The sequence below is a fragment of the Prionailurus viverrinus genome, chromosome D3, assembly GCF_022837055.1.
Source record: "Prionailurus viverrinus isolate Anna chromosome D3, UM_Priviv_1.0, whole genome shotgun sequence".
NCBI classification, from domain to species: domain Eukaryota; kingdom Metazoa; phylum Chordata; class Mammalia; order Carnivora; family Felidae; genus Prionailurus; species Prionailurus viverrinus.
In genome coordinates, this window is record NC_062572.1 from 3,069,683 (window position 1) to 3,090,326 (window position 20,644).

A 20,644-nucleotide genomic window follows, 5' to 3' on the forward strand; every position below is an offset into this window, starting at 1 on the left:
CCACGCTTCTTTGTATTTCGTCCAGCCTTACGCCTCCAGTACGACATATGTGGATGGTCTCAGAACCACATATTGAAATGGCGCACGATCTCCAAAGGGGCCACGGTGACGGTGAAGACAAAAAAATTGTTTCCTCCCCCCTCATTAGGAACAATAAGCAGTTCGACTTGCTGGTTTCAGCCCAAGACGTGGGAAAAGGGAGGGCCTGTTTCTGGCAGGCGGTATGTGATGGGACTGTGGCCCGTCTGTGAGCCACAGAACACGCACACAGGTGTGAATGAGCAAGATCTCGGAATTTGCCGCGCCGTGCGTTTGGAGGGGGCGTCCGGGATTAGTGTTCTGTTCCATCTCGCTGGCGTCCGCTTCCTTCTCTTTGGCTCGGCCGTCGTACCGGTTTCCTGGGGCCGCCGAAACACGGCACCACAAACGTGGTGGCCGAAAAACAGCAGACATCTGTCCGCACGCCGTTCTGAGGTCACAGTCCAAAATCAAGATGGCGGCAGGACCACGCTCCCTCGCAAGGCTCTGGGGGAGAATACTTCCGTATCTCCTCCAGCCTCGGTGGCTGCTGGCTTCCTTGATGTCCCCCGCCTGCAGCCCCACAGAACCATCTGTCTGTGTCTTCTGGTCTCATGAGGACACCAGCCATTAGATGAGGGTCCACCCCCATCCAGGACGACCTCGTTTGAACTTAACTCATTATATCCGCAAAGCCCCGTCTTCCCGCATGAGGTCGTATTCTGAGGTTCTGAGCAGACGAGGATGCTGGGGGGACGCTGCCCACTCTCGCCCAGCCACCACTCACACCTGCGTGTTTATCAGACACTCAGAGACAGGGTGGGCGAGGCACCAGCCATTGTTGTAAGCTCTCCAGCATTACTAACTCACCAAACCCGGGGCAGACGCGGGAGAGGGGCACTGCTGTGTCCTCAGTCCATAGACAAAGCTTATGAGGCACCGAGAGTTTGGTGAGTCACCCGAGGTCACCCAGGGGGCCTCGTCCGAGGCGGGATTTGCCCCCAACGCTCCGACAACAGATTCCCTGCCCTCGACCCCCAACGTGATGCATTTTAGCCTCACGCCCTCACCTTTGGGGTGCACGATACAGCCCCAACTCCAGTATCCTCTGTGCTGACAGCAGGAAGAATGGGGAAACACAAACCAACCTTCAGAATCTGCTTTTTTTTTTTTTCAACAAACTTTTTTGGAAGCCTCACCAACTGACTTCCGTTTATATCTCACGGACCAGAACTGTGTCACAAAGTAAGGGCAGCCCCCCCCCCCCCCCCCCCCGCCAAAAAAAGCGGTAATTTTAGCTGGGCATCTTACAGCCTCAGACAACATGGGGGTTTTCGAGGAGGGCAGAGAGGAGGGTGGACACCAAGTGGGCAACCCCCAGGTCAACCTCGCGGTGCGTTCTAGAAGGGCCCCCGTGCCATGTTTATCTCCCCATCATTTCCTCCCCTCTGTTTTTCAAATGGATGTTGGAGGGTGAAGGTGAACCAGTCACTGTGTTCACAAAGCAGAAAATCAGGCTTCCAGAGGCATGAGGAAGTTTAAGAGAAACAAACACTGTAATTCCGGGCCCGATCCATCAGACCTTGGTATGAGACGCTATATTCCTCGGTTTTACCGCAGCAGATCCTGCCCCGTGCACCAGCTCCGTACCCCACGCGGGCAGAGCGCTCTGGACAGCACCCGTCCAGCGTGTTCTCTGAAACCACGGAGGGCTGCCTCCTCTGCTCGCGCAGCAGGCTGGACCTGCCGGGCACGGTCGGCCCCCGGAGCACCTCTCAGGAGGTGCCGTATAAATCACCCAGCTCCCTCGCCCCACCACGGAATTATTTTTAAGTGTGTATTTTAGGTAATTTCCCTGCAAGGGAATGTCTGAAATATCTAACACACATGGTGTGTTTTGCATCACAGCCCAGTCCCGCGGGATCAAGCTCCAGCTGTCCACCGTGGCAGCTGGCGTGGCCCACGCGCCTTCCCGGCTCTCTCTTCCCTGCTCCCCTACTGACACTTCCCGGACCCCCCAAATAAACTGCCCTTGAATCCTTGTGCCGGAGTCGGTTTCTAGAGGGGATCCGAGCAAAGATGTGAGTCATCGCTTCTCCAGCAAAATCCGGACAGGGATTGCTTCCTTACAAGAGATAAAGAGTCGAATGCCCAGAAACGTATCTGTGGCCTCTCTTATGAGGTTGCCCCTTTTTTCTCAAGGCACCGTCACCTTCTCCCGCCATTTTTGCCTCCTCCTGGCCTCTGGAGAGCCTGACGCTCTGTGGTCAGATACCCAGTGAGTCACTGCTGGCGTGCACGGCGTCCAGGTAGCAGAGGGAGCGTGGAGCCACCAGTGAGGACAGACACGAGCTTTCTCAAGAGGTTCCTTCCTTGATTTCCCAGCTCTGAAGGCCTGGGGTGAAGAGAGCCCATGACCGTAAGGCAGCTGAGCTCTCTAGGGATTTATGGCATCTAATCATCCGGGCACTTGCAGGTCGAATGTGCAGGGCACGTCCGCCACCTCTTACCTGGAGACTTTTACGAGCCGTGCACCTGTCATTCGCCTCCCGGGGACGGCAGAGCTGTGCCGGAGAGAGCGCTCTTGACCTCGAAAAACTGGACGTGCACAGAGAAGGCAGGGAGGACCTGAAAGTTGCCTCACGAATCCCCACGAGGTCCTGCAGGCAGAGTGGCATGCCCATTCGGAGGCCAGGGGAGCACCCCAGACATCTGGGCTTATAGATGGTCGCCAGCTAATTCCCGCCGCCGTTCCTTCCCGTGCTGGCGTCCGTGTGCACACACCGAAGGCCTCTCGGGTTTTACTGGTGGACAGAGATGCTCGTAACCCTTCCTGCACGGAGGTGCAAAATCGCTCTCCTCTTCCCTGAAACTCACGTCAGCGGTCATGATGCCCCGCTCCCCACCCCGGTCTGCTCCTTCCTTTGGGATGAGCCAGTTTGGGCCAGAGAGTTAAGGAGCATTTTCCCGTATTTTTCCAAAGTGTGAACGGGCCTCTTGGATCTCTACCCGTTTAGTAGGAGCGTGCACGCAGGCCTCCCTCCCCAGACGCAGCAGGAAGTAGCACCATAGCCTCACTCCCCCCCCCCCCCCCCCGCCCTTCATTCTTTTACGGTGTTTGTGCCCAAGATGAAATCACATCAGGCTGGGAACTCAGAGGAGGGAACAAAACCAAACCCAAGTGCATAATCAACGGGCCTTTGGAGGCTCCTGCGTATTGAGACAGTATTAGGCATGGTCTTGGAGATTCAGGAACATTCCAAACTGGAGGTCTCTCAGAATTAAATAAAGGAAAAAATACATATGCAGATGTATATATATGCGTGTGTGTGTGTGTGTGTGTGTGTGTATATATCCAAATCTAAACCAAGGGAGCTAATTATAAGATGAACCTCGTCCTATAAGGAAAAAAGATCTTACGTAAGAAATAAAGTTAACATAAGGAAAACAGTTATGCAATGCGAAGATGATACATTTCTGTTCCTTCTCCTGGCATGCTCCGAAAACGGGCGTTTGTGATTTCACATGAAAATCAAATCAGCTAGAACCTGCCCGAGCCTGGCTCTGAGAGACAGAGATGTACCTCCTAGCAGCCCCCCAGGCTCTACCAAGGATGGGCCAGACAAGGTCGGACCTACAGAGGAAACTCCGCATTCGCGCCGATACGACGCCTCTCGGGGACGCCGTCGCGTGTGGTCAATGACACTGTGGGCTGGAACTCGGGACGTGTGCTGTACAGAGGCTGCGGGTTACATGGGGACTTTGATCGCCATGTGATTGGAGGAGACGGTCCCCGCAGAGGGAAAGGAGACCCACTTCTGGTTCTTGGAGCTCAGTTTTCCCCATCTGAGAAATGGGCTCATGTGGCCTCCCAGAGCCCTGTAGGAGTATCTGAAGAAGGCACAGGTGCACTGGTCACAGGGGTGGAGCACGGCCACTGCTCAGGTCGGGGTTCGTGCGCAGGACTGAGAACAGGGAGGGGGTTGTGGATTGCAGTCCTCCTGTTGAAGTCCTCAGCCGTACATTCTGAAGACGTGCACCACTCGCCATAGCTTAGCACTGCGCCGGGCCCTGGGGGGGCAGAAGGCACATCCAGCCCCGTGGACCCGGTGGCCTAGAAGAGGGATGTCCGACTGAATGACTCCCAAGTGAGACAGCAGCAGTGACAGGTGCCCAGAGGAGATTCTGTGCCTGTGTTTCCCAGGCTCCGGGGAGCTCGGTAAAGCAAATAACAAGGGCAGGCGGGGACATCCCGCGGGACACCCCTTGAGCTGAGCTGAAAAACATGGTTATCAGGCAGAAGGCATGTTTGGGTGAGTGTGTGCGTGTGTGTGTTTTGCACACAAGTGTCACATCGGTGGGGCTGAGTGTGTCCTTGGAGCCACAAGGGCACTACAAATGTGGACAGGGGCCAGGACCCAACAAGAGCCCGGAAAAGGGACAGGAGGTGAGAGCCAGCCAGAGTGGGAGAGTCAGAGAGTGAGGGTCTCAGCGTCCACGTGCCCCCCACACACTGTAGGAAGCAGGTGATCTCAGCTCCGTTACGGCGCCTTGGACAGCTCACTGCTTAAGGCAGACGCGTGTTGTGTGAGTTCAGACCTGCTGGAATAGCTCTCGCGGGGACCGAGCTGCCGGACTCCCTGGCTTCAGATCCCACCTCACTGTTTCCTAGCTGTGTGACCTCGGGCCAGTGACACAACTTCTCTGTGCCATCTACCAAACGGAGAGAATAGGAATGCCTGTTGGTCTCATCTGAAAATTAAGATGAACGGCTCCTGGCACTTGGTGACGTTCGTCAGATGCGCCCCTGCCCCTCCGCACGTGACATCCCTCTCCATCACACTCTCCCTGTGGACGTCCGGGTGACGGGAGACCGTCGGCTCCGGGCGGCGCTGGCGCTGGGGCGTTTGCAGGGGTGGCGGGGAGGCGGTCCGCCCAGCGGGAGGTGTGTGACGGGCAGGTGTGTTTGTTGTTCCAGGAGGCGGAGATCCTGAACACGGCCATCCTCACGGGGAAGACGGTGGCCGTCCCGGTGAAGGTGGTCTCGGTGGAGGAAGACGGCACGGTGACGGATGTGCTCACGTCTGTGGAGTGCAGGTCGTCCGACGAGGATGTCATCAAGGCAAGTCGCCACCTCCCTGTCCTCCCCGGGACTCCGCTGCCATGGCGGTGTCTGTGACCACCGGCCCCTCCCGGCCCGTCCTGGCTGCCGCACCGCTGGGGTCCGGAGACCCTCCCCTGCACAGTAGTAGAACAGGGTACAAACCCACGCTGGAGGCTGAGCCTGGTCTGCAAAGCTCCTGCCCTTCAGCGTTTGCCAGGTGCTTCGGGCCTCTTCCTGCCCCCTGGGGAGGCCGTGGCGGGGCGGGGGGGGGGGGGGGCTGGTGTGGGGGCTGGGAAGGAGGGCCAGACCCAGACTGGCCGGGGTGCGGCCGTGCTCCGGGATGACTTCACAGCAAGGTCAGTGGGGGTGTTCCGTGTGCCCCCTGGGAGGGCAGTGCCGTCGGGTTCCCTCCCTGCGCCGCTCTGTCCCGTCACTTACAACCCTGGGCGCGTAGGACGTGCTCAGCAAATGTGTGTTGAATGAATGAGCGAACCGTGCGGTCGGTAACCAGCTAGAAGGGAAAATGTGTCACTGAATCGTGGAAACACTTCTCAGACACTGAGGGTGGTTCTGCACGCGGTCGGCCAGACGAAACAAAATATGGCAGCACATCGCGGGCAGCGGAGGCGGTGGGAAGGAGGGCGGTGAGGACGCGTCCGTGCACAGAGAGGGCTGCGGGCTCCCGTGAAGGACATCCGTGCGTGTTCTCACCAGCTCTCACTTGCCCGTCTTCCCATAACAGTAACGTGCTCTCCAGAAAGTTCCTCTCTGTCTTTGCACTTAATCCATGTAACAAACGGTGCCGTCCCCACACCAGCTTCTGGTGCCAGAGTGACCCAGCGTGGCCATAAAGCCCAGCGTGTCCCTCTGGACCCCATCACTGGCTCAGGGAGAGACAGGGTCCTAATCCCAGCCGACGGAGGCAGCCTGGAGACGCGGGCTGCAACTCCTGTGACAGATTTCCCCTCCCGACAAGATCTCCTGCAGTCACCTTCTCGAGGAAGGGACCTGCCGGGGAGGCGTCCAACAACAGAGAAGGCAGGGGCACTCTGCAGGGAAGCCAGGTCCTGTGAGGGCGCCCGAGAGCTGGAGTCCCGCCAGACCAGCCAGGCTTGCCCTGAACATTCCCGAACTTGGATCCCTTTTGTGCACAGCGGTCTGAGTTAGGCTTGGGATACCAGTCACCAAAGAAGTCCGTCCTCACTTACACATATGCTCTAGGGTCCAGACCGACCCGAGTGATCCTGGGCCTCATGCAGTCACCCCCAGAAACCCGGGGTCCCAAGGGCATCTCAAGCCGCACGGACGGAGGCACAGCTTAGGAGCCAGGAGACTTCAGCGGTCACGTCCGTCGTGAGTCCTGGGGTCTGGAAATGACGGGAAATCCCACCCACAACGACTCCAGTTTAGAAAAAAAAATCAAAAAGTGTTGCTGGCTGATGTCATTGGGAAGTCCAGAGTCGGGGATAGTTTGGGGGGTTTTATTCAGATAAAATAAAACCTCTCAGAAGGTATCATGAGAACATTCCCACCCCTCCCTTCCTCTCTCTCTGTGTCTGTGTCTCTTTCTCTCTGTTTCTCTGTATCTCTCTGTGTCTCTGTCTCTGTCTCTTTCTCTTTTCTGTCTCTCTCTGTCTCTGTTTCTCTGACTCTGTCTCTGTTTCTCTCTGTCTCTCTGTCTCTGTATCTCTTTCTCTGTTGTTCTGTATCTCTCTGTCTCTGTCTCTTTCTGTCTCTCTCTGTGTGTCTGTCTCTCTCACTCTCTGTCTCCCTGTCTCCCTGTCTCTGTCTCTCTCTCTGTCTCTCTGTCCTTCTTACTCTGCATCTGTCTCTGCCTCTGTCTCTCTGTCTCTTTCTGTCTCTCTCTCTGTCTCTCTGTCTCTGTCTCTCCCAACCCCCACCTGGAGACAGAGCTCCGTCCTGTATGGCTTTGCTCCCAGAGGCCACCCTGTGGCTCGAATCCCAGGCAGACCTTCTGGGCCCGTCCTGGCACCTGCTTTCTTGGGACCCACCCAGGTGGTCCTCCTTATCCTTGAGCCCGGCCTGCGGCTCTGACCCCCCAACTGTCCGAAGCCTGATCACCCCAAAGTACGTGATCCGCGGAGGAGAGGCAGGGAAGGGAGGCCCCAGGACAGCTCTGTGTGCTGTTGGCACAGAAGGGGAACAGGCTTTGTAGATGCGTCCACCCTGCCACTGCGTGGGACTGGGCTTTGGGGGTGAGGGGATCTTAGGAATCCCCAAAGTGGTGCCATGGGCAGCTGGTCCATCACAGGCTGTGGGAAAAAAAGACGGATTTGCTGGAGCATCACCAAGACGTGGGCCGAGTTGTTCTTCTCCACTGTGGTTCTGGGCGTTCGCGAGCAGCTCCAAAGTGGACTGGCCGGTCCCTTGTGGGGACCGGGGACTCGGCCCCTCCGTCACAGCTGGACTCGCCACCTTGCAGTTTTTTCCCAGCTCAGGGTCCACCCTTGTGTGTCCAGCAGAGACGTGCCCGTTGGGAACAGGGCGTAACCTGGCCCGGCCCGTTCTCCCAGGGTTGGTTCCCGCAGAAGACGGCTACCGACCTCTGTCAGGGGAAGCGAGGGGCCGGACACTGAGCAAGCTTCGTGGACGAGCTGGAGGCCGGGAGAGTGGCCGGAGGGGCGGGGCCCTCCACCCGGCCGTCGGCACCCCCGGCATGGCGCTGGGTGTGCACCTGCTGCTTGGCTCCTCCTGGCGGGGGCTGTGGGCCCCAACAGAGGGAGCCAGGGCCAGTACACAGCCCTGCAGGGCACTGCCGGGTTCGGTCACCGAGTAGCGCAGGGAGCCGCGAGCAGGAGGGCCCACGTTAATCCCGTCTTTACCCTCCGGCTGCAGTTCTGCTCTGCAGGGCAGCTCGGTTGTCCAGATGGCCTCGTAAGTATCCCTCGAAGGAACAGGCAGCAGCAGGGATTAAAGCTCCTCACTGTCTCTGCCGTCCCGCTGGAGACGGCTCCTGGGTCCCCTGCAGGGAGGAGCCGTCAGAAAGCAGCCCGACCTCTAACCCCGTCCCCCGCCAGGCTCGAGCGCGATCCTGTCCTGCCCTGGTGGGGGGGACGCGCTGGTGTCCGTGACCTGGCCCCTCTTAGGCTCCTGGGCGCAGCGGGGTCTCGGAGCAGGTGGACCCCCCAGGACACCCCTCCGCCAGTCCACTTGTAGACAAGGCGTCTCCCACGTCGGGATGGAGTCCGTAGCTGCAGAGTGAGGTGAAGCCACCCGCGGGAGCCGGGGATGCACACGAAGGCGGGGCAGGAGAGGAATGATGGAAGACAGCCCGGAGGCGGTGGGCAGGGACTTGGGGGTCGTCTGGTGCTGTTGCTTCAATGTCATCTCTTTCGACACCAAATAATGGTGTTCCTTGCCTGAAACTGACTTCCTTCCTAGTGTCAGCTTTTTGTGATTCCTTGATTGCAATTCGATGTTTGGGTTTATAGGAAGCATTTGCCTTCCCCATGCACAAGCCGGTCTCCTAGGTTCCAACTGTTTTCCCCCGTGTCTGTCAGTTTCTAATATACAACGCGCTTGGGGCGCCCTTGGCTTCCGCCCCGGGTCACGTGTAGGCAGCCCGTGTCGCGCCAATAATAACAGAAATAGCGTCTGAGTGTGTGTCGCTCAGTCCGGACACCGCAGCCCAGCGTCCACCCCTTTGATGCTCACAACAATGCCGTGAAAGAAGTATTATCTGTTTCTGCATAAGGGAACCCAGAGAGAGGGGTTTGTAAAACGGTGGCAGGATACACAGAGCATAGAATGTACCGTCTTAACGGCTTCTAGGCGTGCGGATGGGTTGTGGTAGGAGGCTCCCCGTGGCCGTCTCCGGACACGCCGCTCTGAACACGCAGAATTTTGACACGTCTTCAGAAACCAAGATTCGTGGGGCCCGTTGCCATGGTACCCAAGACCCGTTCCCTTCCCGCCTCTATCACTCATCCGTCAGGACAGGGTTTGGCGGACGATTCCCGCCATGGCAGCCAGCCGGGAATGCCCATTCGTGTATTATTTCCGTGGCTGCTGTTGCGCTGCCGTGGCCGAGTGGAGTGGCAGTGAGGGAGCAGTAGGGCCGTAGGGCTGCAGGGCCTGGTGCCCTCACCATCCGTTTCCTACAGAGAGGCTTACGGATCTCTGCTCAGGGGCTCCACGCGGGCCTCTCCTCCGCGGGCGATTACTCTCCGGGCGCCCTCAGACCCTGCGCTCCTGGCCAGAAATAACTCCTCCATGGATGGTTACCGTCCTTCTGGCAAGATGTCTTGCTGTGGGATTGAGCGTGAACACCTCCCTGCGATTCTTTGTTAAAGCAAATATACTCCTGGGAGACGCTGTATGTATCAGTTTCCAGACATTTCCGTCAGAATGGACTTGCTTGGGTCACTTTCCTCCGTGATAGGAAAAATCAGGACAAGCTGAGATTCTGCCTTCTGGGGAGAGGGGGCAAGATGCGTCCGTGGTGGGGATCAGCCTGGCCCCACATCCCGGGTTAGCCTAGGACAGCGCCAGCCCCCTGGCAGACATCACCAGTAGAATTCGGCACGTGTTTCTGTTGTGCTGAGACATTGGCCCGGAAACGCCTCACGACGCTGCCAGCGTGGGCATAAGAGACAGCACCCCTTCGTCCTCCCAGACCGAGAAGGAAACCACATACCGCGACCCCTACTTGCGTAGAATGTACGTGAGGGGTCCCAGAATGCGGAGACCAGGGATCACAAACCCAGCAGACTACAGATCCAGGAGATAACACGAGTGTGAACAGCAGGGAGGGGTGGGGCCTGCGGCGGACTGGGGGGCGCAGCTGTGACTGCGTCCTACCTCACTCGCCTTGCGGAAAGAGCGTGTGGGGCTCTTGAGGGCGCAGGCTCTTGAGCCAGGTTGCCTGGATTTAAATCCTGGCCCCGATACTTCTAGATGAGAACCAGCACTAGATACGTAGTCTCTCTCTGTTCCTCGGTTTCTTCCTCGGGAAGTGGGTGTGATGACGTTCCCGTGGCAGGTCTGCTTCTGCACCTTACAGTCGTTCTGATTGGCCGTCTGCTCGTCTTGTGAGTAGGACGATGCCTGTCCCTAAACTGTGAGCCTGGAGAATGTGGCACAGATTCTCTCCATCTGTAACTGGCTGAGCGGAGCCGGGTTCGGGGGGTGAAGCGGACTTTCCTCAAGCCTCCTCCCTGGTCGCTGCCCTCGGCTTTGTCCTGTGCCCCACACTCTCTTCTCAGCCAGCAGCGAAGGCATCCCTTTAGAAGCGCGCATCGCCACGCATCACTGTGCCCTCAAGACCCTCTTGTGGCTTCCCCTCCCCCTCGGAGAAAAGGCTGCATTTCCTTACAGCCGGCCGGCCCTCTCCCCACCCTCCGCCCCGCACCCTCCCTCCCTGACTTCATTTCCGTACTCTCCCCTCAGCCGCACTGCTGTCCTGTCCTCTGCCAGAGGCACACCCGGTCACCGCCTGCTTCCTCCAGGGCGTGGCTCCCACCCGTCTCCACCCCCTTCTCGGACTTACTGTTCTTCGTGGAACGTACCCCCATTGTCTTACTGTATCTTCCCTTGTCCGTTTGTTCGCTGTCCGCCTCTCCGAGGACAGGGGCTTGCAGGCTGGGTCATCGCTGGTCCCCCAGTGCCTGGAGCATCTCGTGGGCCCTCTGCCAGGAGCTGCGGAAAGGAAGGCCCTTAGCTAGGAAGTTGTACCGCGAACGTGGGCAGAGAGCATCATCTCTCTGGGCCGCCACACAGAGGATGCTGATGTCAGAGACAAACTTCTCTCCAGTAGGAAAAATTCAGTACGTGGGAGATGCCTGTTTACTGACTGTGCAGTGGGATCTCCCTGGACCTTCGTATAAAAAAGCAAAAACATCCCGAACACGGTGGATGGCCCACCCTCCGGGCCCCAGGAGGGAGTAGGGATAGGGATAGTGAGTTGATGGATGGTATTTAGAACCGTATGAAAACAGCTCTGTTGGTCCAGTTCAAAAGGAGTAAAGTATGTTTAGAAGGCTGTCGAGAGAGAACATTCTGGATGGAAAGGCCAGGAGCAGGGGTGAGGTAAGCAGGACAGGGATCGGCCTGATTACTATTCCATACTTCCCGTTTCCTATGTGAAATGTATCGTTAATTGGGATTCTCTGAAGCTTCAATGGGAACAGGAGGCTATGGGCCAAGTGTCCCTTTTGCAGACACCGTGTAGGTGATTAGATTCAGCAGGAGGACCGTGCACCGTTACTTCCAAGGTTTTAAGGATTACAATGGCAAAAGTCAGACTTTAGAAGTCAAACAAAGCATTCGTGGCCAAAAGGGTTTCAATTTAAAAGATTTGCAAGAGTAATTTTCACTGCAGGTGACTGACCTTTCTTTAGGTAAGACGTGACCATCCTGGGCTTGGACCACTCTTACCCTGAGTTGTCTGTGTGTGGGCATCTCTGATGGATTTGCAGAAATCCTACACTGGGGACCCATCGAGCGCATTTCTGGGTTCCCGGACTAAACCGCAGGCCTGGCACATGGCAGTTCCTGAGTAATTATTTGCTGAATGAATGACGGGAGAATAAACCTAGATTTGTATTTCAGCATTGAGAAACATCCAGTGAGCTATAAAGTATCACAGCCTCCTTTACCGTTCTGGGATAGTTCTGGCTAAATGGACATCGTTAACACACATACGTTGTGTTTAATGGGCTCCTTTAGTAAATTTGGGTTTTGGATGTATTGTTCGCCGAATGCTCGGGAGCTGTCAGCTGGGCACACCTGGAGGCATCAGCTGGAGGCGGTAGAGGCCCACCTGGATGGACCCAGACTCTCGCTCTGATGACTACAGCTTTGTAATATAGTTTAAAGTCTGAAATTGTGAGTTTTGTTTTTCTTTTTGGGTATGAACCGCGGGTTACCTGACGGGCACCACCTGGTGGCAGCAGCTGGAATTGCAGGTGTAGTACCTTCCAGGATTCTAACATTCCTGTAAGGGTGAGCCTGGCTAATTCCCCTCCATTTCTGTGATGGAAGTCATTTATCCGACTCGCTCTGTGACTACAAACACACTGTTCTAGGAAGAAGGAAAACATACCGACAACAGGTGCATTAGGGCATGAGATGCAGGTTGTGACTCATTTTAAATCCTCACTCAGCACCCAGACAGTTAAGCAGTGAGTGGTATGTACAGAATGTGCGTGGTTGGCACAAAGCCTTTGTATTATGTTTTTTTAAAACCCAGCCTTAGAATGGTAGTGGTTTGTTTTTTGTTTTGTTATCTTGCCTGACGATTTAGGAGTCAAACCTTCACTGGTGCTGAAACGAGGCATGCAGAGGCCCGCTTGAACATCCCGTTTTTAAAAAATGTGTATTTTTGACAGAGAGAGAGAGAGAGCGAGAGAGGGAAAGCAGGGGAGGGGCAGAGAGAGAGGAGGACAGAGGATCCAAAGTGGGTTCTGCACTGACAGCACAGAGCCCAGCTCAGAGTTGGAACCCCTGAACGGTGAGACCGTGACCTAAGCCAGAGTCGGATGCTCATCCGACTGAGCCACTCAGGCTTCCCTTGAACATCACATTTTGAATGTATCTGAGCTGACAATACACCTGCTGTGTTGCAAACCTGAACGGACAGCAGAGACTCTCATTAATGAGCTAATTATCTAATAGATAATTAGTACCAACCCAGTAGCACACCCTTGTCAGCTGCTTCTACAGAGTTAAATTAAGAGAAAGGAAAAGGTGGCAAAAAATGTACATGCAGAAACCAAAATTAGAGACTGTACTTGTCCAAAGGGATTTTTTTATTATTATTTTCTTTCAGAGTCTTGTGAGTTCCTGTCTCCCAAGAGCTTGACATTGAGTCTTGAGTTTAATTTTAGGGTGAGTCACAGAAAGCTTCTGCTGTCTTTCCCTGAGGGAAAGGTCTTTAATCCAAGAAGAGAGAGAAAGAACATACCAGGAGGTACAATGTGTGTTTCTGACCAAAAGGAACACCCGAGTTCCGAGGCAGTTCTACACTGGTAAAACCAGATTTCTCACGTTGGAGGCGGTGGGCTCAGTCCGTGAGAGAATCAGCCTGGTCCCTCGTCCCAAATGTGGACCCTCAGGCCTCTGAGTAACATTTCTTGAGACAAAAGGCCACCACGATGGAGGGTCCAGGGGTCTATTCCAGAGAGGCCTCTCCGGCAGGCTTAGACACAAGTCATGTTGTGGCAGGACACAGGGGAGGCCCAGCCCGGGGTAATATTTGGCCACCTCTCTACATGGAAATACTCTTTTTCCAAAACACATGAAGATTTTAGAGACCCAAAGTTCAGAAGATACTATGGAGGCTCCCATACAGAGTTCAAAATTAAAACCATACTAAAATGTTTATAAACAGTCTAACAAAGAGTCTTAAGTATAAACATAACTTATTCAACAAATATTCACTGAATTTCTGATGGCATACAGGACACGGTTCCAGGTGCTGTAGACTGAGCCATGGACAAAACAAAATTCCTGCCCTCGTGACAAGGAAAATAGGAAATCCTATCTATACAAGTATAGGAGATACATATATAGTATCCTATGTCATATTTTTTCATAAATATGTGAATAATTTTTTTCTTCATACAAACGGAAAATAGGTATTTTCATATACATATACCTATATAAATAGCTTCAAATGTAGACAGAATATATCCCATATATATCATTTCATGTATATGTAGCGTCCTCCACAGAGGAAGAAAACAGGATGTATATACAGGGGAGGGAGAATATATCCTGTTTACATGTTAGTCATCTGCACATTAATATATACCGCATATATAAGCTATCTACTTATATAAGTCTATATAGAGTTTCGTACGTGTAGTTTCCTTTACAGAGGAGGAAAAAATATTTTTACTATTCTGTATATCCTATACATGCATACTTTTTCACATATGTATTTTATTATCATGTATCTCCTGTATAATAGTTTCACATATATTCTCCTATATAAAACAGAATATATAAAACCTTCTTATAGAACCTTATATATAAGAATATATATACATATGCTTCTCTTTTCCTCCTCTGTGCCTTACATTTTATATGAAAGTTTCACATATATTCTCCTATATATAATAGAATATATATAACCTTCTTACACAATTTGAAATAGAATAAAACATATAATTATATGTTTGAATATAATTATAATACATATATTCTAATACATAATATTAGAATATATTAGAATATGTAATATATAGAATTATATAGAATTATAGAATATATAATATATATTCTAATACATAATATTAGAATATATATGCTTCTCTTTTCCTCCTCTGTGCCTTACATTTTATATGAAAGTTTTATATGTATATTCTCCTATGTGTAATAGAATATATAAAGTCTTCTTATACAATCTTAAACAGAAAAATACATTATAATTACATATAATTGCAATATGTAATATAACATATAATATAATTATAATTATACATATATGTGTATTCGTCTGCCTTCCTCCTCTGTGCCTTCCCAGCAAGGTGTGTGTGTGTGTGTGTGCACATACATGTGTGTATTCATATAAGAGTGTAGTTGCCTCACTGAGAAGGGGACCTTGGGCCCAGGCCCAGAGGAGGAGGGAACGAGTCCCCAGGGAGGGTGGGCAGGAAGGAAGAGTGTTTGGGGGAGGAGGAACAGCAGGGAGAGGGCTCTCGGGTGGGAGCTGCATGGTATGTGTGGGAGCCAGAAGAGCAGCAGGGGGGGCAGAGGGTGGGAGGCACCGTGTGGGGCAGGCACATGCGATACACATGAGGGGGCAGCCAGAGAGGCAGGACCGTGCCTTCTGCGGTGCCCGGGGCTGGGGCGGTGAGGCCAGGAGGTGGTGGCAGGCCCGGCTGCTGCTGTGTGGACCCCCTTGCGATCTGTGTTGGTTCTGCACGGCTGCTGTGGAAAGTACCACGAGCGTATTGGCCCGAAACAGTACGCGTCTATCATGCTGCGGTTTGTAGGTTCGAAGACCAGCATGGGTCTCAGCGGACTAACATCAAGGGGTCTGTAGGGCGGCGTCCTTTCGGGACGGTTCCAGGGCAGAATCTGTTTCCGTCACTTTTCCCCCTTCGAAGGCTGTGGGTCAAAGGGCACACAAGTGACAAGATGGATAGGTTCTGGGAATCTGAGGTTCAGCACGGGGGCCCGAGTTCACAGTCCTGCCTTATGCACTGGGACTGGGAAGCCGCCAAGAGAGCAGAGCCTACCTACATTTTCTCACCGCAGTGAAGGAGGTGCTAACCTTGTCGCGGGGACCGTTTCACAAAAGCTACATGGGTCAAATCACCGTGTTGTACGATCACACGGTATTCTATGTCAATTATATCTCATTAAAGCTGGGGTAAAAAGCCACAGAAAAAAATGTTTCATATTGAAGCCAGGGTTATTGCAGTGCTCTCTCTCCGTGAAAGCAAACCGTGTGAAACCACGCGGGATGATGAGAGCAGTAATACCAAAATAATAAAGTATAATCAAATTGGTTAAATAAAATAATGAAATATGTCTAATACTTACAAAGATAAAAGAATAGATCAATTTTTAATGTGTCATCAGATTTAATTCGTCATCGATTTTTACATTGATTTCGTAGCACGGCAGGGTGAGAGGGAGGGAGGGCGGGAGGGAGAGAGGACACTCCCGGAACTGAGCAGCACCATTGTCCCTCAGGAGCACAGTCCTGGGCTCGTAAATTGCGCTTTGGGCAAGTGACTTTTTTTAAAGGTGTTTTGTTACTTTCCAGGATCCTTACGGAAGGGGTGTCTGAAGGCACAAGGCAGAGGCTTGTTACTTAAAATGCCAAAGATGCTGAAAGTTTTTTTTTTTTAACGTTTATTTATTATTGAGATACAGAGACAGAATGTGAGTGGGGGAGGGACAGAGAGAGAGGGAGACACAGAATCTGAAGCCAGGATCCGAGCTGCCAGCACAGAGCCGGACGCAGGGCTTGAACTCAAAGACCACGAGATCGTGACCTGAGTCAAAGTCAGACGCCTAACCAACTGAGCCACCCAGGCGCCCCAGATGCTGAAAGTTTTTAAATCCTGTGAAGTTTTAAATGCCTTTGAAAAAGTACGGTGAAAACCACCCACGTCCCCGGGCCCGTGGCCCCTTCCTCCGTGTCCAAAGCCTGCAGTGTGGCTCTTCCCACTGTTGTGTTACCGAGGTCGCGAGTCTGACAATTCCCCTTCTCTCCCCGCCGCCCCTCCCTCTGACCGCACTGGGTCCACCGAGCAGCCCGGGACATCTGTGCATCTGAGGGTCAGCTGCTGAGCAAGCATGGCTCCATCCACGACCTTACTTCCCTGATGTGTTCACAGGTGCCGGCATCCGTGTGCTGACGTCTTTGGGGACACGTCGTCCCGGGCCACCTCGCCAACATCTCCGCTGACGAGACGTGTTCTTCTGATGTTTAGGTGGTGGCACGGGACACACAGCCTTCTCTCTCGATTTGTAGGTGACAAGATAGGAGCCTGTGGCCCATGGCCACACACAGCCTCCCTCCACGTGTTTTCTTGATCCCTGTGGATGGCCGGGCTGTTGGTCAGCCCCTGGTCCCTGCAATACTTCCCTTTTGCCGGGCCTCGCGAGGGCCCCACGGGGGCCGTGTCCAGGTCCCGGGTGTGTCCCCCTTGCCCAGAGCTGGTCTCGGGCCCTTGTGCAGAGTTCCAGCATCATCTCCCCTTTGGGCTTTCGTTCTTGAGGCCCGAGCGGGGACTGTTTTCCTTACTGGCCAGCAGGTGCAGACGTGAAAGTTTCCGCATCAGGCCGTCTGTTTATTCTCGCTTCTGTCATCTCCGAGCAGCCCGGGGCCCTTTGTTGTCCGGGGGCTCCCCAACTTTGGGATGGCAGGTCACAAGCCGCTGGCTTTGTGACGGATGATGGCTTCGACACATCCAGACGCTTGGGTGCCTCTTCGGGGCGTCCTTCCCCTGGCTTCCGTCGGGCGGTAACCTCTCAGGGGCTTTTCTCCTTCCTCGTGGGGAACCGAAGGCCGCAGATGGTTCTCTGTCAGGAGCACTGGCTTCGCCCAGTGGGACAGCCCCTCCGGGCCTGGAGGCCCAGCCCTTGGCTGACCAGCGAGGGGCGGACAGTGTTGGCTCTCTTGCAGCCGAGCAGCGCTGTGCGTCCTTCGGGAGGGTGGGTGGTCTCAGCACTCAGAATGGTGTGTGCCGTGAGCCAGGATCCAGCTTGGTACTTAAGCCCACCCTGTCTCGTGGGGGATACGACATTTACCTGTTTTCCAGGGTTTCTGGTTTCAAAGTTCTGGAGGAGCTCATAGAGGCTGAAACTTCTCTCTGTCTCTGTCCCTCTCTTTATCTCTGTCTCTCTCTCTCTCTCTCTCTCTCTCTGTGTCTGTCTCTCTCTTTCTCTGTCTCCATCTCAGTCTGCCTCCCTGCCTCCCTCTCTCTGTCTGGTTAGCACCCCAGATACGTTCTCTATAGACCCAGGAGTAGCTCAGTACTGGGAACAGACACGTCATCACAGTGCAAGGTGATGGGTGTCATGGGAGGTACTTCAGCTCACCGAGGAGGGACTTGCCTCTGGTAAGGGGAGTGTGGGAAGGCTTCCTGGAGGAGGTGGCGTCAGAGTTGTGGATTGAAGGGGCCGCAGGAGAGACTGGGTGAGTCTTCCCAGGCAGAGGGAACCCAAGGGAGAATGCTAGAACCGAGGGCCGCCGTGTGCCGTAGGGTCTGAAGCGTGGCCGTTGAAAGGGTAGGAGGTGACGCCGGCCTGGGGTTGCGAGATGCCCGTAGGTGACAGCTGATCAACATCTCTGGTCATTGCTGACCGTCTTCTGGGAGCAGAGTCGCCCCCGTTTGGGGACCAGAGACATGTCCGTGGGTGGGGGCTCATGAAACCCACGTGCTGGAGCCCCCGTGTGTAGCTGTCCTCTGTTGCCACAGTGACACTACCTAGCAAAAATCATAAGAAGTAACGATCGTAAAGTCCTCACTGGTTTCCCTGAGAAGCCTGTGGTCCGCCGGGCAGTGATGCTGGCCTCAGCTGAGCCCAGCTGGTTCGTGCACCCGGGGCCCGCTGGAGGGCCGCAGGGCTGGCCGAGCCGGGACGGACGTCAGCTGGGGCTGGCGGTCGGAGATGCCCCGGCCGCACGAATCACATCCCCCAGCAGGCCACCTGGGCCGTGGCGGGGTCTAAGAGAAGGGGGAACACGCACAAAGTCTCTTGCGGCCTCTGGTCTCAGAGCCGCTCAGCTCTGCTGGCCAGCACGTCTCGATGCCCCAGTTCACGCGGTAGGAAACAGACGCCAGCTCCTGATGGGGGAAGCTCGAAGTCACGAGAGCGTGGACGCGGTCCATCCATTCGCCACGCTGAGACTCTCGGGGTCCCGTCCGCCCGCTTGGAGTGGCACAAGCAGCGCGCGTGTTGTAGGGACGTCCCTCTGGCTGCACCACAGGGACTGGAAGGCAGAAGGGGCCACGTGTCGGGCAAGGCAGGACATGAAGAGTGATAACCTAACATCGTGGCGGGGGTTGCAGAGGGAAAGTGGACGTAGGCCACAGCGAGGGATTAAATGGGTACGTACCGCCAGCGAGAAGGGGCAGGTGATATAGCCGAGTCCACGGATGGTGCCCAGGCTCCCGGCTCGGTCGGATTTGGGGACAGTCACGAATACCGAACTTGGAAAGAAGCAGGTTCGTGGGGGGCAGGAGGATAAAGGGGGTTGCAACAGCGCAGACACGCCATTCACAGCCTCAGAGGCTGAGGGATCCTGTGATGGGAGCAGCCAATGGGCCATTTCCGAGTGGAATATAATTTAGTATCTTCCTCCCACTAGGTCACTTTTTAGAATCAAAGGAGACATTATTCGCGAGTAGAGGCGCACAGCTGTCCTGTCCTAGACAAACCACATGTGTGGTCACCCCAGAGATGGGCCAAGCAGGAACTGCCTCATGGAGCAAGAGTGGACCTCATATTTAGGGGGACCTCATATTTAGGGGGACCTCACACTCAGGGGGAGATTTCTAAGCACAGCCAAAACCTGAGCGGCGAACATCGATGTGTTTCTGTGGGTCAGAGACCCCAAAGCAGCGTCTTACTGAATGACAACCTACGATTTAATTGTTTCCAGAGGAAAAAATCACCCCCCAGGTGAGACCTAGAAAGGACACGGTCCTGATTTCTGAAGGCCCCCAGGGCTCGCTCACCGAGCTGCGTGGTGTTAAGGAAGCCGCGTGTCCTGGGTACTTTCACGTAGTATTTGCTCAGGCGTAATTCGCCACGTTTGTCAAGACGGCGACAAGAACATCCTCTGTATCAGGAGGATTATACTCTGAGGTCTGTCAGAGGGACGTATGTCTGACGCAGTCACTGTGCTTGTCCTGCCTGTTCTTTCTTGGGAACAGACTCAGTTGAAAAAGCACTTAGGGTAAAGAAGAGGTAAAGAAGCTTCTTGATAAAGAGTAATGTGGGTCGGAGGTGGGCGGATATACAGCAGCAGTAAAGGTCGTGCGCCATGCTCAGAAGATCCCGCTTTGACCTAGGACTTGGTTAAGTGGGCAGATGTCCACTGGCGAGCCCGCTGCCAGAAGTGGGCTTACCCTTCATCGGTGAGCACAGGAGCCTCGTCACTGAAGCGCGCGGTCGCTCTGCCTCACGCTGGCAGGGAGACGACTGTGCGGGAGAAGAAACACGTCAAGTTCCATCGCTTCCGAGGGGCAGAGAGGGGAGAACAGCGGCCTGTCACTTCCAACTGTGTCCGTGTGACAGCACAAACCACGCTCGCTTTGCACAGCCGGGTCTCTTACTATTTTAAAAATTCAGTGGCTCTGGTTTAACGATGGTGATGGAGGTTTACTACCTGAGCTGATTTTTAAGTAACTTTTAAGTAGCACTGTCCCCGACTTCCACTGCGCACACCCACCCCCGACGGCCCTCCCTCAGCACCACTGCTTCCCCGACACCTTGTCCAAATCCCCCCTGCTTCGTTTTACCTCCAAGACCGTGAGGCTCCTTAGCGCCCCACCACCTGCCCTCCTCCCACTGCACTGGTTAGAGGGAGGCCCGCTGTTGTAACGAGTGAGACTTTAACACACTCAGGACCCATTTCTCTTTGTGCAACAGCCAACATCACCTGCCCTGCCCCACCCCCCACCCCCCACCCCGAGGCGATTCGGGGACCCAGGCTCCTGCCACCCTGTGGCTACTCTATTGCCCAGCTCTCCGGGATGGAGAGCCGCCTGGAGAATCATGCACGACGCTGGTTGGATGTGTTCCATTCACTACGGCTCAGTCACACCGTCCTGCCTACCGAAAATCACGGACTCTCTAGGTGGACAAGTTGGTTGAGGACTTACCTGACAGGGAGGCTAGCCGTGCACCCGGGAAGAAGTGGAGTAAAGAGGCACTCTCGGGCTGGAGGGCCCGGAAACCCAGAGGAGCAGCTGATGATTTACAGTAGATGGACAGTAGTTGTTCAATACGTAGCGTGTGACAAGTGCGTGATTTACCTCATATTTTGCAATACGTAAAAATCTCGTGTCAAAATGGATTAAATACTTAGGT

The 20,644-nt window shown here is 54.3% G+C and overlaps 1 protein-coding gene across 1 annotated transcript in view; it reads left to right on the plus strand.

The window, feature by feature from the left end:
• The window catches only part of TMEM132D (transmembrane protein 132D), a 563,851-nt gene that overhangs the window by 473,553 nt on the left and 69,654 nt on the right, over positions 1 to 20,644 (plus strand). Inside the window, exon 5 of the mRNA XM_047828139.1 lies at positions 4,997 to 5,140. Coding sequence (XP_047684095.1) covers positions 4,997 to 5,140 — 144 coding nt within the window. The remainder of the gene's footprint in view (positions 1 to 4,996; positions 5,141 to 20,644) is intronic.